Below are 15,250 nucleotides of genomic sequence, written 5' to 3'. Positions count from 1 at the left end.
ACGTATCTGTGGAACAAGTTTTTTACAAAGACTACGTACAGGTTGCATTGTTTAATGGCAGCATATACTAATATCACACGCTCAGGTTTCACAACCACTGATAACATATCCATTTAGACCGGTTTGATTAACAAATATATCGTTAAGTCTATTACAGTCCCTAACCCCAGGAAAAATACACCCACGTGTTTAGAGAGAAATTATCTTACGGATATACGCTTGCCTGAATCTGGCAAGGAATTCTTCAAGAAAATCCACAGGTCCACAAGGCAGAAAGGCCGGGGCACTGCCTGTGCGGCCCCAGGGATGGGTCCCCAGCTTGGTGACCTGCAAACCACATTTTTGTGCAGACGGGGAGGAATGGGGACTGAATCATTGTTAGGGAGGACGAGACAGGAGGGTGCTGGGGACCCGGAGGGTTCTGAGAAAAGGATTGTCAGCGTTGTGGCGATGAGGAACGATTCACACAGACGCAGACGGGGCGCACAGGCACAGGGTTCTTGTTAGCAGCAAGAGCAGAGCCGGGCAGAGCTGAGCTCTCTTTTATTAACGGTTCTCCATTTATAGATTTACAGGGATGAGCTTGGGCTAAGAGGTTAGACAAATGACTTTGTTCAATAATTGTTATTCTAAACACACCACACTCCTATTGTGACTGGTTTCAGTCACGTTCCCATGCGTATCTTGTGGGCGGCATTCCGACCCACTCGTTCACACGCCCAGGCCCAACATTCACACATCGCACACACCGGGGTGGTTTTCTGACCCGAGATATCGTTCTCACCGGTCTGGGCCATCACGTCTTACACCCATAGAAAACACTTCCGTGTAATCTGTCCAAGGCCCTTTAGCTGGAACCGCACACCCTGCCACTCCCGCAAGAGTTATCGACCCTGAGCCCTTCGACGGCCCGTGGGACCAGGCGGGCGGCCTGGAGCCGGGCGACCTGTGGCACGGAGCGTTAATGAGCCCTAGGGCACCGCGAGTGCTGCTGCATGGACAGGCCTCTCTCCTGGGAACACCAAGGGAGCAGCGGCCATCCATCACCACCCTGTTTGGTTCGGCAGCCTGAACCCCCTCCCCGAGTTTGGCAACGGCACCCCCCTCAGCACCTTCAGCAAATCAGAGCAGTCCTCTCCATGGCACTGGGAACCGTGAGCAGCGGGAGCTGCAGCGGGACCCGTGTGGGAGCAGGTCCGGTGCTGCCGGGGCCGGTGGGAGAGGGGTGCAGCCGGCTCCAAAGCCAGTGTGAGCAGCCATCGCCTGCCCAAGCTGCGCCAGGCAGGGCAGCCGCGCTCCCCGCTGCAGACACGTTGGGTGAGAGGGGCAGGAAGAAGCGGGGAAGGGTGGAAGGAAGCCCATCGGCCCTTGCAGCCCGGTGTCCCCATGTGGGGACATGGCAGGGGTGGCCTGTGGAAACCCCTCCCGCTCAGGAGACAGTGGGGTGGGGGCAGCTCCCGGAAGCCCCTGCCCACTGCAGAGCCCCTGGCAGGGCCTGGGGGGAGGGTGTGTGCAGCCCCTCTGTGACACGGTCCGGGGTCACAGTGGGACAGCCACACGTCACAGTGGTGACAGCCCCCCTGTCCCTGTCGTGACCAGCGTCTGCCCCACTCACCCGGTGAGGCCGAGTGGACTCCAAGTGCTGAGAGCTGCTCTTGCACCGCTCTGCTCTGGAGTAGCTGCTCTGCAGTGAGGAGGAGAAGGCGGAGAGAGGGAGCAGGACAGCACCAAGGAGGTGAAGGGTGGAGAAGGAGAAGGAGGAGGAGGAGAGAGAAAAAGAAGGAGGAGGAGGAGGAGAAGGAGAAGGAGAAGAAGGATCAGGAGAAGAAGGAGGAGGAGAAGGACGAGGACAAGGAGAAGCAGTAAAGCCATTGTCCAGCCACTCTCTGCAGTTGTTGACTTGAAGCAGGAGTGGAACGAAGATGGCAAGACAGCTCTTCTTGCAGCCTCACCTGAGCCCAACTATTGAGAAGCTGGAGCGTTATGGTAAGGCCTTCAGGCCCAATTTCACATGTGTGTCTGGGTCAAGGACATCTCTGAAATCAGGCATGGAAACCCGAGGACTGTGGGGGGTGGTTGCTCAGGAGTGGTGAGTGCAAGGAGGGACCTGCTTGACCATCCCAAAGGGCTGAGGGGCTGATGTGGCAGCCAGGGCTCCTGGTTCCCTCCCTGACGTGGCCCCTGCCTTCCTGGGGCAGCCCAGGCAGAAGCCCCTGACCCCAAGGGGCTGCCCTTGCCTGGCGCTGGGCATTGCCCACGCTGAGCTCACGTCTGAATGGAAGAGCTGAAGGTGCTCGTGGGCCACGTGGGCTCTGTGTGTTCAGAGATGTGACCCGGCAAAACCGGCCCCTGCTGGGGAGACACCAGGGCCTGCCCTGAGCCTCCGAGAGCCGCGTGGAGCGCAGCCCCGTGCCCCCGCGGGCAGGGCAGAGCACTGCCGGCTTCCCGTGGGAGTGGGTCACACCCTGGAGAGCTGCACCCGCAAGGAAAGGAGCCCCTTGGAGGCAGCATGAGGTGTCCCTTGGTTCTTGCCGGGCTGGAGAGAGACCACCTGAAATGCCTGAGTGGAAGATGCATCGCTCCTTGGACAGGAGTGGGCCGAACGGTCTTGAGCTTGCTGCCTCAGAGCATGACGGGTCTTTCCCTTGTTCTTCCAGAGTTCGCTAAGATTTGGGCCAGCACATCGTATCACCTCAGCCTGCAGCTGGCTCTCCACCAGGTGGGCCTCACCTCCTTCTCCCCTCACACCCTGATGGACGCTGATCAAGTCCTGACAGCCCTTTGCCATCGGGTGCAGCTGTTCTTCCCGTGCGTTGAAAGCAGGAGCAACGCCCCAGCACAACACTGCAATGCACACCGTGACATGGACACCTTCTCTGTCCATTCAGATGTACAAGAAGGTCCCCCCGTCAGAGTTGCATGTGAAAACCTGGAAGCCCGGGACACATCTGGATTTATTCCAAGCGTGGGAACCCCCTGCCTTCTATCTGATTGAGCCAGAGGGTGTTTGTCAGCTTTCCCTCACCTATTTGGTTCTTCGTAGCTGAAGGGGGGTGCGAGGGAAAAGCGCAGCCCCTGTTTGTGTTCTCCCAAGGAGCCCATCTTGCTCCTTTGTACCTCAGGCCAGGGCAGGGCACTAAGCACCATCAGCCTCCTCTGACAAGTCACCCGTCTGCCCCTCCAAGGCTTCTTCCCATCCGCCATCTCCTCTGTTCCAGGCTGTCCGCATTCCCGGAATCGGGACTTTTGCGGTTGTCACGAAGCGAGTAGCCCTCAGCGAGCAGGATCTGGTGATCGTGGAGAGACCCGTGTTTCAACCTGAAAAGGCTGTTGCGCAGGACCGTGAGCTCCGCTGTGCTTGCACAGACTTTCCTGGTGAGCAGCGTGAAAGCGGCGCTGGCCTTGAGCAGGGTGGGAGGGGTGCTGTGCTCTCCAGAGGTGACTGAGGGGAGCACCAACCACCCACCGCGGCCCTGCCAAGAGCTCCACTCGACAAAGCCAGCCGGCTGTGGAAGGACCCTGCCCAGCTGTTTGTTTTAAAGAATCCCCAGAGGACAATGCAGCTAAGAGCGCACTCTCTTTGTCCTGCTTCAACAACAGGGTCCCTCACAGCTTCCTTGGTGTGGTGTCTTCTGGTTCCATGATGCTTCAACTCTTGCTCCCCCTTTCCGCTGCTCTAGACCTCGTCCAGGCAAATGCCGGGGCTCTTCCAGCTCCCTCAGCCTCCTTGCACGGGGGAAAAGCAGGGGAAACCCAGGGGGGAAAGACGGTTCCTTCCAAAAGCCACTGGCGGGACACCTGCGCCTTCTGGTCACTGCTGCCTTTGGGGCAGCTGTTGTGGGACCCCGGGGAGCACCCAGAGCTTGGGGCTGTGTTTGGGGTGCGTTTCTCTCTAAAGACAAAGACAGCACCAAGTGTGGGCTGGCACCCTCCAGCTGCCCTGGGACCTGGCGCCTATCTCCCCACTTTGTCCCGCAGTCACTCTTCTTCCCACCAAGTGCCTAAGACTCTTTGTTTCCCTTTCTGTATCAGAGAAGCCACCGCTGTCTGCTCCGCACCTCACTGTCCGCTTTAAGAGGAAGGGACAAGCCGAGCGTCTCCTCAGAGGCGCTGGCCCAGCCAGACAGCCCAGCACCAAAGTGTTGCCCGAGGGCCTGGAGGCTGCAGACCTTTGATTGTAGCCTGCCCAGCAGGTCTGCAAGCTCATGTGTTCCTCTTCTCTCGTCTTTCAGGCCACCAAGATTTCGAGCAACTGCCGTATGCTCAGATAGCCTCAGAGAACGCTGTCTCTGAGGGCACCGTGCAGCTCTACATGGAAAGGACCACGCACCTTTTCCATGCCTGCGTAGAGAACGGGCAGAACGTTGCCATCATCTGGAGGGACGTGGGCATGCTGATTGTCCAGGGAAAAGACGTGAAAATGAGATTTTACTTAGACTTTCTGGAAAGGCTGAATGGCGCTGGCAAGATGCTGCAAGCTCTTCTCGAGGTAGGATTTTCACTTTCCCAGCACCACTCCTGCTGCTTCTGAAATGCTTTCTGGGGGCTGCTTTCCCCTGGCCGGCCATGCCTCGTTCAGCCCCTGGGCTCCTGGAGCTCTAGAGCACAGCAGGCTCTCTGCAGAGCACCTCCCTGGCGTGCAATGGCCGGGCTTTGCAAGAGCCGCCCCCAGAGGAGCTGCCCTTTGCGAGAAAAGGCCGGCGTTGATGGCGGGGAGCGCTGCGTGCCCCACTCTGGGGGCCGGGAGCAGAGGCACAGGCAGGGCAAGGCTTGCTGAGCCCAGAGCCCTTGGGCGGCTCTGGCTCTTTGCTGGCGCTGGGCTGAGGCGGAGCGAGCAGCCGGCCCTTCCCAGCGTCCGCTCCTCCCGTCATCTGCCTCTGTCCTCGTTGCAGATGCCGGAGATGAGGGACTCGGTCATCTCACGCCATGACACCGCTGCTTCCCAGACCTCTTCTGGACGTGTTGTCGTCCTGCCATGGTACGTTTGACTTCACTTGGAGGAACGGGGGACAGTGGCACAGCTTCTGCATCTGTCCTGCTGTGGACCTAGAGACGCATTTAGGCAACATTTCCCGCTACGTTTCTCCTGCTCCTTTTCTTTCCTCTCTGGGAGAGACTGCTCTTAGGTCCGGAAACGTTAATCTGCAAGGCTCTACGAGGAACTCGGAGGGCAAGATCAGAATTCAAAGGCGTCTTAGAAAACCAGAGCACTAGATAATACTCTGCTCTCCATGTGCGCGATGAGCAGAGTCATTTCCCCAGCAGCAGCAAGGGGGTTTTGTGGGAGGACGGCCATTCTCAGGGAAGGATGGAGAAACGCGGGCACAGGCTGACGGGGCCTCTCCCGGCACTGGAGCTTCTGCTGCGTCCCTCCGGGTTGGGCTGCGGTGGGAAACAACGTGGTGTCCTTTCTTCAGCCTGCTGCCTTCTTCCTCTGCCAGGTACCAACTTGAGACCGTGCCCAAAGTGCCAGCGCTGATAGACCTGAACGGATGTGTGAAGGGAAAAGGTGATGGCCTGTGGTGTGAACCTGCCCCAGCAGCAAATCTGTGTGCGCGGGACCAATGCAGAAACCCCAGAGCCGGGTTCCCGTGAGATAAATGATTCCCCTCCCCAGAATGACTCCTGGACAGCACCAGTATCTGCCATGGAAGCCCCCGTTTCAGCGCACGGATGAGAGAAAGCCATGCAAACAGTCTTCCCCAGGGAATAACGGTGCACTGTGGGCATGGGGCGTTGGATGAAAAACCAGTGTCAGAAAAGGCCTAAGACCTCCCAGGAAACATGGCTTTCCCTCAAAGGGATGAAAAGGACCACCTTCCCCAGTGTTACCACAGCCCTGAGCAGACCCGCACGTCACTCTCCTTGGAACTGGCACACGAGTGGCACCCGGTTCCCAGAACAACACCGAGATGCTGTTCTGAAGAACCGTCTCCTTTCCCGTTTCTAGAGGATGCTGCCGGGAAGCGCCTCCTCCGTCGAGCCAGGCTTCCTCCACATCGGTTACCTGCCCTGACTGTGACGCCGGAGCAGGGTCAGAAAGCCGAGGGGAGTGAGCCTCGCGCCAGGTGAGACACTCGCATAAACGGGTGAGCGTGGCCCCCTGCTCCGGTCTCTGTGGGAGCGAGACGTTCCTCCCGGAAACACCCCACGTGCGCTTTGCCCATGTCCCACTGACTCACGGTTTCTTGCTCATGGCAGTGTCTGCAGCTTCTTGGCAGACTCTGCTGGCACCACCATTTCTTTCTTCCCTTCCGATGTGCAGATCTCTTGAGTAGCCAAGTGCAAAGGCTCGTTCCAGGAGCAGAAGGTCATTTTGGCGTTCCCTTCAGGTTGAAATGAGCCTGGCCTTTCTGTTTGCTGAGAACAGAGTTCTGCAGTTAGTTACTGCAGAGGATTGCCCTGAGTAACCAGGAGCCTCTTCTGCGCTGACGCCTGTCTTACGGAGAGCTCAGTGGCAGGATGGCTTTTCCGTGGGGTCGTGTCCTCCTCCCTTTGACACTGTGTCCCCAGCGCCCAACCTGCCCGTACAGGGCGTAGCGCTATCTCCGGGCACAGGACCCTGTTCCTCTGGGTGCTCCAGCAAGAGAGGGCCGAGACCTGGGCATCCTGGGTTGCAGGGGGGCTGTTGGGCACATCCGAGGCTGACAGCTTGGGGTCTTCTCTGTGCCTGGGGACTTGATCACAAGGATGTGAGCAGAGCCCGTTCTGCTGCAGAAGCAGGTGCGCCACCTGGAAGCACAGGATGCAGAACCAGCTCCTCCTGCGCTCCTGCCAACACGCCCTGTTGTGTCTTTGCAGGCAGCTACCGGTCATCCAGAGGAGCTGCTTGAAGGAAAAGGAGGAGAAAGGAAAGCTACCGCCTCTGGTTGCACCCAGAGAAGTGGACTTCATAGCCAGAGCCATTGAGAGGAGAGAAAAGGTACCCGACACCGGATGCTGCAGGAGCACATCCTACTGGACTGTAGAGCAGCGTTGCTCCACACATGCCAGCGCTCACAAGATTCTTCACTGGGTGTTCACGGGACCACTGACTGGTTGCTTTGGTGTTTGCTTGGAGAGAGGCGGGTCACTGTCAGTTGAGAATATACTTGTCACTTCCAGTAGCCTGGAAACACCCCCAGAGCCCTCACGTGGGGCTGTTTCTGTCGGCCCGGTGGCTGCAGGGCTTGTCTGGGCTCGCCAGCTGCCGGCTGGTTTGTAGCCCGGTGGTGGCTGATCTCCCTGGTCATCCCAGACGGGCTCCTCGGTGGAGCCTGCGGGAACCTGGGAGCAAACCAGCGTGGACAGCGAGGCAGAAGAGAAGGGAGGGAAGGGAGGGAAACAGCTCAGCCGTGGCAGGACAGACTGATGCTGCCTGCTATTGCATTTCATTCGGCCTCCAGAATAAACGGCAGAAGAAGAAAGAGGAGAAGCTTCCACAGTATATCCAGAAATTCCTGGAAGGAGAGGAAAAGAAGAAAAAAGAGGCGGCGGTAGGGGAAAAAAGTAAACGGCCGTCAGCCGGAGCAATGACAGCAAAGGCCGAGGCAGAAAAGGAGACACCCGGTGTGGAAGGAAAGGCAGAAAACCCAGAGGAGATGCAGAGGAGCCAGGTACTTGGGATTCCTGCAGAAGAAGAGCACTTTCTCCCGCGGGGCGGCTGAGACCGCAAAGCACCTCTGGCACCCAAGCCGTCACAGCAGCGTTGCTGCAGCAGAGCCGGGCGGGTGATGCTGCCCTTCCTGAGCAAGAAGGGGGACACAGAGCTGCAGTGAAACCCTGGTGACACTCAGAGGTCACCCCAGGGCCTGCTGAGCTCCTTCTCCCGGTTCTCCCCGTCCCCTGTGGTCCATTCAGAAGTGTTCTGGGGTCTGCGTGCTGGGAAGCAGCACCCTCCGGGTGCGGGGCTGTTGTGTGAGAGTCTCCTCCTGTGCAGGAATCCAGCTCCCCCGAGTGCTCCTCAGACAGCTCCCCGAGCAGCGTGGAGTCAGACGAGTCCAGCTGGGACCTGCTGGAGATCAGGACCATTATGGAGGACTGGGAAGAGGCCGGAGAAGAGCCCCCCACAGTCCCTGAGGACAACAGCGTCCCCCCGAAGCGGTACGAGTGTGCCCGCTCCAGCCGAGCCCTGGGGCGGTGGGGGTGAGCCAGAGGTGGTGGGTACAGGGAGCCAACCCCCGAGCCACGGGGCTGCACAGGGCGCCCGGGGATTTCTGCAGCCACGGGAACGGGCTGGGTTAGACCCCACGGCAGGGGCCAGAGCAGGGGCTTGAAACCCCTCCTGCCTCCAGGGGGCTGTGGGGCAGAACGGGGCCGCATAGCTGTGGGGCTGAGTGTGGGAAGAGGCAGGACGGTCCCAGCTGCAGAGTCAGGGAGACTTTGTCCTTGCTGTTGCAGGAGCCTTTCCCCACGGACAGACCGGGCCCTGCGGGAGGTGGTGACCTGCATCCTGGGGCAGGTGGCCCGCAAGAGGAGAGGGGAGAGGGATGAGCAGCTGGATCTGCAGGACAAGCTCCAGTGGTAAATCTCTCCGGACACGGGCAGTGCTTCCTCTCCCGCAGTCCCTTCCTCCTGCTCCCCGCAGCCCCGCGGGAGAGAGCTGCTTCTCCTGGCACCGGCCTCTCGGCAGAGCCGCTCCTGCGGCCGCGGCTGGCGCCCAGCTGGGAGCCCGGCTGGAGCGCGCTCCTGTGCTCACACCGCCTCCTCCCGCTGTGTGTCTGCAGCGAGCTGGCCGTGCTGCGCTGGGAACGGTCGGGGAAAGAGGCAGGCAGCAGCCAACACCTGCGGGAAGCTGCACCCCAGGCTGCACCCCCTGCCAAGGCGGGGGAGAGGAGGGCAGGACCGGTACGTCCCCAAGGTTGATGTGGTGGCGTTTGTAATGGCGACGGCGCAATGGTGCGGCCAGGCTGGTCTGGGACAGCAAGCAGCCGGGTTGCTTTCAGCCCCGCGCTCCCTTGGCTCAGGGGTCGTTGCAGAAAGGCTCTGCAGTCGGGACCGTGAGCAAAGCAGGGCTGATGGAGAGGCTGAAAAGAAGGGGCAGGAGGGAGGGGGGGCGCTGAAATCCCCCCAGCCCCTGCCAGGGACACCAACACTGCCTGCTGCTGCATTGCCGTGGTCCTGCAGGCGCAGCCCCGCGCGTGCACGGAGGAGGAAACACGCAAGCTCTGGGAGTCCTTGTGCAGCAAGATAGAGCAGAAGCGCAGCAGTGGCACCGCCAAAGGCCTGGAAAAAAGAGCCAGAGCAATGGGAGGCCCAGGTACCGCAGGCCGTGAAAAACAACTGGGGAAAGAGCATTCCCAGTTGAGTGTTTGCCTTTTGGAGTGCTCACCTCTGCAAAAGGGGCTGTGGGCCAGCTTCAGGCCAGAGCTGGGCAAAGAGGGTGTTTTCCTGACAGCCCTGGGGGCACGGAGAGCAGCAGGGTGGGACTGCACCCCAGGGACCTGGACCTGCTCTCTCCAGACAGCAGCAGATCCCACCACAGGTGTCCTGACCAGACTTGTTGCTCTGCACCTCTGTGCATACAAGACTGCAGAGCTTTGTACTCAACTCCGCAGCTCTGGAGAGCGGATCTGCTCCACGTCGGCCAGTGCCAGGAGACCGTCTCAGGCGCTGAGGCTCGCGAGAGACACATCCAGCAAGAGCCTTCTCCGGCGTGACGAGCGCCAGTGCCGGCCAGGCTGCTGGTACCAGCTCTTGCCCCCATCAGTAAAGCCCCCCCTGCAAACCGCTGGGTCTCACGCTGTGGGTGTTTCCTTGGTGGCTGTGAGGCTGCGCTGGGCAGTGGGTGAGCGCTGCGGGGGCAGGGAAAGGCCTGCAGGGAGAGGGCTGGAGCTCCGGCCCTGCTCCAAGGGCAGCCCTCCCCAAGGCTCTGCTGGACCCGCTCGGCTGCGGCCCCGCTCTTGGTGCCCCTGCACCTTGTGGCCCTGGCACTGAGCCTGCTGCAGCTGCACATCCCGGACAGGAGCGGGAGGAGGAGGAGGAGGAGGAGGATGTGAAAAATGCAGTTGTGATTTGTGCTAATGTCAGCAATCAGGACACAGAACCACGGGCACAGTTCCATGCGGTGCTTTATTCCAGCGCTGGGAAACCAGGGGTTTGCACCCAAAGCTTCCAACAGCTGATTCAGACCATACCTTATTATACAAGTCGGTCACATACATATTCATTACACCCCTGACAACCATTAGAATATTCCACACCTATAATAACACAAACTTTCTATCTAAAAGATGCTACAATTATCAGTTATTTTCTACGGTACCAACTTTAAAAGAATATATCGTAAATCTATGTCCACCTTAAGAATAAGGCTCGGTTACAGTTACCTGCCTTGTAAGAATATACCATAAATCTATGTCAGCTTTAAGAACAGAGTTTGGTTACTGATTACAAGAGTTCTATGGCTACAGGGCTGGTTGCCATCCTAATATTAATCCAACTGTAACAGATCCAGCGATATTCAGGGAAGACCCATCCTGTCCTGTTCCATGGAACAAAACCTCGTCAGGTTGATTCCTCTCAGCCGCAGGCCCTGCCGGCCGCCCTCACGCATCCCGGCGGCGCCGGGGGCTCCCGCCCCGCGTTGCCCCGCACGCAGCGCTCCCGCAAGGCCCCGCACACCGAGGGAGCGGGGGGAGGAGGCGGCTGCGGGGGGATTCGAACTCGGCACCCGGAGCACAGGGGGGGCGGGGGGGGAGGAGAGGGACGGAGCCCGCTCGGCTCCGGGGAGGCCGCGCGGTGCAGGGGCGGAGGGGGCGGGGCCAAGGAGAGGGGGGCGGGGTGATGGGGAGGGGGCGTGGCCACGCAGCGGGATCGCCCGGACACCTGGGTCCTCTCTCCCGAACTCCTGGGTCCCTTGGGGCACTCCTGGGTCCCCCCCCAACTACTGGGTCCTTAGGGGTACCCCTGGGTCCCCTTTCCCGAACTCCTGGGTCCCCTCTCCAGGACTCCTGGGTCCCTTTCCCGAATTCCTGGGTCCCTTCCCAACTACTGGGTCCTTAGGGGTACTCCTGGGTCCCTCCTGAACTAAATCCCCACCTGAACTCCTGGGTCCTCTCGCCCGAACTCCTGGGTCCCTTTCCCGAACTCCTGGGTCCCTTTCCCGAACTCCTGGGTCCCCTTTCCTGAACGCCTGGGTCCCCTTTCCGGAACTCCTGGGTCCCTCCTGACCTGAATCCCCGCCTGAACTCCTGGGTCCCTTTCCCGGACGCCTGGGTCCTCTCTCCAGGACTCCTGGGTCCTCTCTCCCAAACTCCTGGGTCCGCATTCCTGAAAACCTGGGTCCCTCCTGAACTGAATCCCCGCCCAAACTCCTGGGTCCGCACTCCCGAACTCCTGGGTCCCCTCTCCAGGACTCCTGGGTCTCTTGGGGCACTCCTGGGTCCCTCCGCAACTACTGGGTCCTTAGGGGTACTCCTGGGTCCCTCCTGAACTGAATCCCCACCCGAACGCCTGGGTCCCCTTTCCCAGACGCCTGGGTCCCTTGGGGCACTCCTGGGTCCCCCCCCGAACTACTGGGTCCTTAGGGGTACTCCTGGGTCCATCCTGAACTGAATCCCCATCCGAACTCCTGGGTCCTCTCTCCCGAACTCCTGGGTCCCTTTCCCAAACGCCTGGGTCCCTTTCCCAACTACTGGGTCCTTAGGGGCACTCCTGGGTCCCTTCTGAACTGAATCCCCGCCCAAACTCCTGGGTCCACACTCCTGAACTCCTGGGTCCCCCCACAACTACTGGGTCCTTAGGGGTGCTCCTGGGTCCCTCCTGAACTGAATCCCCGCCCGAACTCCTGGGTCTGATAGAGGGCACGAACATTTTAAGGGTTAACAAAACATAATTGGGTGCCCACTAACGAGCCAACACTTTAAGGCTGAGCCACACGAGTGCTCAGTTCAGAGCTTTAGGTGAACTCATGGTACGGAAACCAGAACCCAGCAATGCCAGGATCAGGAGTTTTACGGCACCAGCTGTGAACTTGAGGGGACGAGAGAACCGAGATTTACAGCAAAAAGGGGGCGCCAGGCTGGGTTCAACCGACCTGGAGCTTGGGTCCCAGTCCATTCAACACAAGGAGCCAAACGTGAGGAAGCTGAAGGAGCCTTCATCCAAAGAGCCCTCCTCCAGAGCACCAGGTGGCGCCGCGCAGGCGAACGGGGGGGGTCCAGGCGGAGACTACGGCAGTGATGAGCGGGAAAGGTTATGGATCTGCGCGGGCGCTCCGGGGTCGCTGGGACACGAGCACCTCGCTGTATTTAAACGCAGCTCCTGCCACTCGGAGTGGCGCACGAGGGGTGGAACCATCGCTCCCCTTGCGCCCGACGGCGAAACGAACGCAGCTGCTCTGGAACCCTGCGGGGTGTGAAGGTTCATGGCTCCGGAGGCTGTAAAGTTGTTTCTGCGCCTCCGTTCCCCTCATGCCCCCCCCATTCCCTTCACCCCGACCCCCAATCCACCCCCCACCCCGACCCCCAGCTCCCCCCCCACCCCGACCCCCCAATGCCCCCCCCGACCCCCCAATTCCTCCCCACACTCGCCCCCAATGCCCCCTCACACCGACCCCCAAGGCCGCCCCCGCACACCAACCCCCCAATTCCCCCCTCAAACACCGACCCTCAATCCCCCCCGGGACCCTAATTCCCCCTCGCACCGACCCCCAATGCCCCCCACACCAACCCCTAATGCCCCTCACATCGACCCCCAAATCCTCCCCACACTGACCCCTCAAATCCTCCCCAGACTGACCCCCAACTTCCCCCCCACACCAAGCCCCAATTCCCCCCACACTGACCCCCAATGTCCCCTCCCACACCAGACCCCAATTCCCCCCCACACCGACCCCCCCAATTCCCCCCTCAAACACAGACCCTCAATCCCCCCCCGGACCCTAATTCCCCCTCGCACCGACCCCCAACGCCCCCCACACCAACCCCTAATGCCCCTCACATCGACCCCCAAATCCTCCCCACACTGACCCCTCAAATCCTCCCCAGACCGAGCCCCAACTTTTCCCCCACACCGAGCCCCAATTCCCCCTACACTGACCCCCAATGCCCCCCCCACGCCAGACCCCAATTCCCCCCCACACCGACCCCCAATTCCCTCCACACTGATCCCCAATGCCCCCCCCCCACCGACCCCCAATTCCCCCCACACTGATCCCCAATGCCCCCCCCTCACACCGACCCTGATTCCTCCCCACACTGACCCCCAATGCCACCTCACACCGACCCCCAAGGCCCCCCCTGCACTGATCCCCCCCCACCGACCCCCCAATTCCCCCCTCAATCATCGACCCCCAATCCCCCCCACTGGACCCTAATTCCCCCTCGCACCGACCCCCAACACCCCCCACACACCGACCCCCAGTTCCTGCCCCCCACACCAACCCCTAATGCCCCTCACATCGACCCCCAAATCCTCCCCACACTGACCCCTCAAATCCTCCCCAGACCAACCCCCAACTTCCCCCCCCACCGACCCCCAATTCCCCCTCACACCGAGCCCCCAAGCCCCCCCCACCGACCCCCAATTCCTCCCACACTGACCCCCAATGTCCCGCTCACACCGACCCCCCGTTTCTCCCCCACAACAGACCCCAGTTCCTCCCCCACACCGCCCCCCAATTCCCCCTCACATACCGACCCCAAATCCCCACCCCCACACTGCCCCCCAAATCCCCCCCTCACACCGACCCCCAATGTCCCCCCCCGATCCCCCGATGCCCCTCACACCGACCCCAATTCCTCGCCCCACACCGACCCCCAATGCCCCTCACGCCGACCCCCAGTTCCCCTCACAACCTCCACCAAAACGGCGGCGCCCCCCTCTCCTCCCTCCCGCCTTTTCCCGCCACACACCCCCGGCACGTGACGCCGGCGAGGGGGCGTGGCCGGTGGGGATGGGGCGTGGCCGCGGCGCCGGCGGGCGGGAAGCGCCGTAGCGGGAAACGTCGGGTGAGGAGATCGCGTCCCCTCGGGTCCCTCGTGTCCCTTCATGTCCCCTCGGGTCCCCTCGCGTCCCTCGGGTCCCCTCATCGTCCCCTCGTGTCCCTCGTGTCCCCTCGTGTCCCCTCATCTCCTCAGCACCCCCGCTGGAGCCCCCCCGTCCCTCCCCTCCAGGAGAGACCCCGGGGCTGGGGCGGACCCGCCATCAATCCCCCCACAGACTTTTTCCCTCTTTCCTCCCCCTTTTCCCTCTTTCCCCCTTTATCCCTCTTTTCCCTCTTTCCGCCCTTTTTCCCTCTTTTCCCCTTTATCCCTTTTTTCCCTCTTTCCGCCCTTTTTGCTCTTTCCCCCTTTATCCCTCTTTTCCCTCTTTCCCCCCCTTTTCCCTCTTTCCCCTTTATCCCTCTTTGCCCCCTTTTTCCCCTCTTTTTCCTCTTTCCCCCTCTTTCCCTCTTTTCCCTCTTCCCCCTTTTTCCCTTTTCCCCCCTTTTTCTCTCTTTTTCCTCTTTCCCCCCTTTTCTCCCCTTTTCCCTCTTCCCTCTTTTCCCTTCTTTCCCCCCTTTCCCTCTTCCCCCCTTTATCCCTGTTTCTCCCCTTTTTCCCCCTTTTCCCTCTTTCCTCGCTTTTTCCCCCTTTTCCCTCTTTCCCCCCTTTTCCCCTCTTTCCCCCCTTTTCCCCTCTTTCTCCCGTTTTTCCCTCTTTTCCCTTTCCCCCCTTTTCCCTCTTCCCCGTTTCCCTCTCCCGTTTTCCCGTCCCTCCTCCCATTCCCATGCAGCCCAACCCCTTCCCCCCTTTTCCCCAGAGCAGTTTTTATACAGATCCCCCATTTCCCCCCAGCCCCGAACCCCCGGGGGTTTCTCAGCATCAGCAGCCACTTCACTCCCCCCCAGTTTAACTCTTTGTGTCCCTTTTTCAGGCTCTTTGGGAGCCCGGGTGTCCTGGGGCCGCTCTGGTTTTTGCTCCGGGGTGTTTGGAGCCCGGTGACCATGGACCTGTTTCCCTTGGGCGACGAGCTGCGTGGCTTTGCCCAGAGCCCCGGGCTGCTCTGCGGGGAAGCGCTGGACCTGAGCCTGGAACCCAGCCTGAGCCTGGAGCCCGACCTGAGCCTGGAGCCCGACCTGGAGCCCAACGTGAGCCTGGAGCCCGACCTGGAGCCCAACCTGAGCCTGGAGCCCGACCTGGAGCCCAAGGTGAGCCTGGAGCCTGACCTGGAGCCCAACGTGAGCCTGGAGCCTGACCTGGAGCCCAACCTGAGCCTTGAACCTGACCTGGAGCCCAACCTGAGCCTGGAGCCCAACCTGAGCCTGGAGCCCGACCTGGAGCCCAAC

General features: G+C 60.7%; 1 protein-coding gene across 1 annotated transcript; it reads left to right on the top strand.

The window, feature by feature from the left end:
* The first annotated feature begins 1,888 nt into the window (after positions 1 to 1,888).
* LOC139829565 (uncharacterized) lies at positions 1,889 to 7,515 on the top strand. The gene is made up of 7 exons (XM_071817730.1): positions 1,889 to 1,986; positions 2,658 to 2,719; positions 3,219 to 3,375; positions 5,780 to 6,068; positions 6,802 to 6,922; positions 7,386 to 7,475; positions 7,510 to 7,515. The coding sequence occupies exons 1-7, from the start codon at positions 1,923 to 1,925 to the stop codon at positions 7,513 to 7,515; spliced, it is 789 nt and encodes a 262-aa protein (XP_071673831.1). The 5' UTR covers positions 1,889 to 1,922.
* Positions 7,516 to 15,250: the final 7,735 nt, after the last annotated feature.

This window comes from Patagioenas fasciata, chromosome 21 (genome assembly GCF_037038585.1).
Source record: "Patagioenas fasciata isolate bPatFas1 chromosome 21, bPatFas1.hap1, whole genome shotgun sequence".
NCBI classification, from domain to species: Eukaryota; Metazoa; Chordata; class Aves; order Columbiformes; family Columbidae; genus Patagioenas; species Patagioenas fasciata.
Note: the sequence above shows the minus strand (reverse complement) of the source record. Positions and strands in the feature narration are given on the sequence as shown.

Bases quoted from the DNA above. Each gene is read 5' to 3' on its own strand.
- LOC139829565 (XM_071817730.1), top strand. From the start codon at position 1,923: ATGGCAAGACAGCTCTTCTTGCAGCCTCACCTGAGCCCAACTATTGAG. The intron at 1,987-2,657 runs GTAAGGCCTTCA...TTGTTCTTCCAG, and splicing joins TGAGAAGCTGGAGCGTTATG to AGTTCGCTAAGATTTGGGCC. The intron at 6,923-7,385 runs GTACCCGACACC...TTCGGCCTCCAG, and splicing joins CCATTGAGAGGAGAGAAAAG to AATAAACGGCAGAAGAAGAA.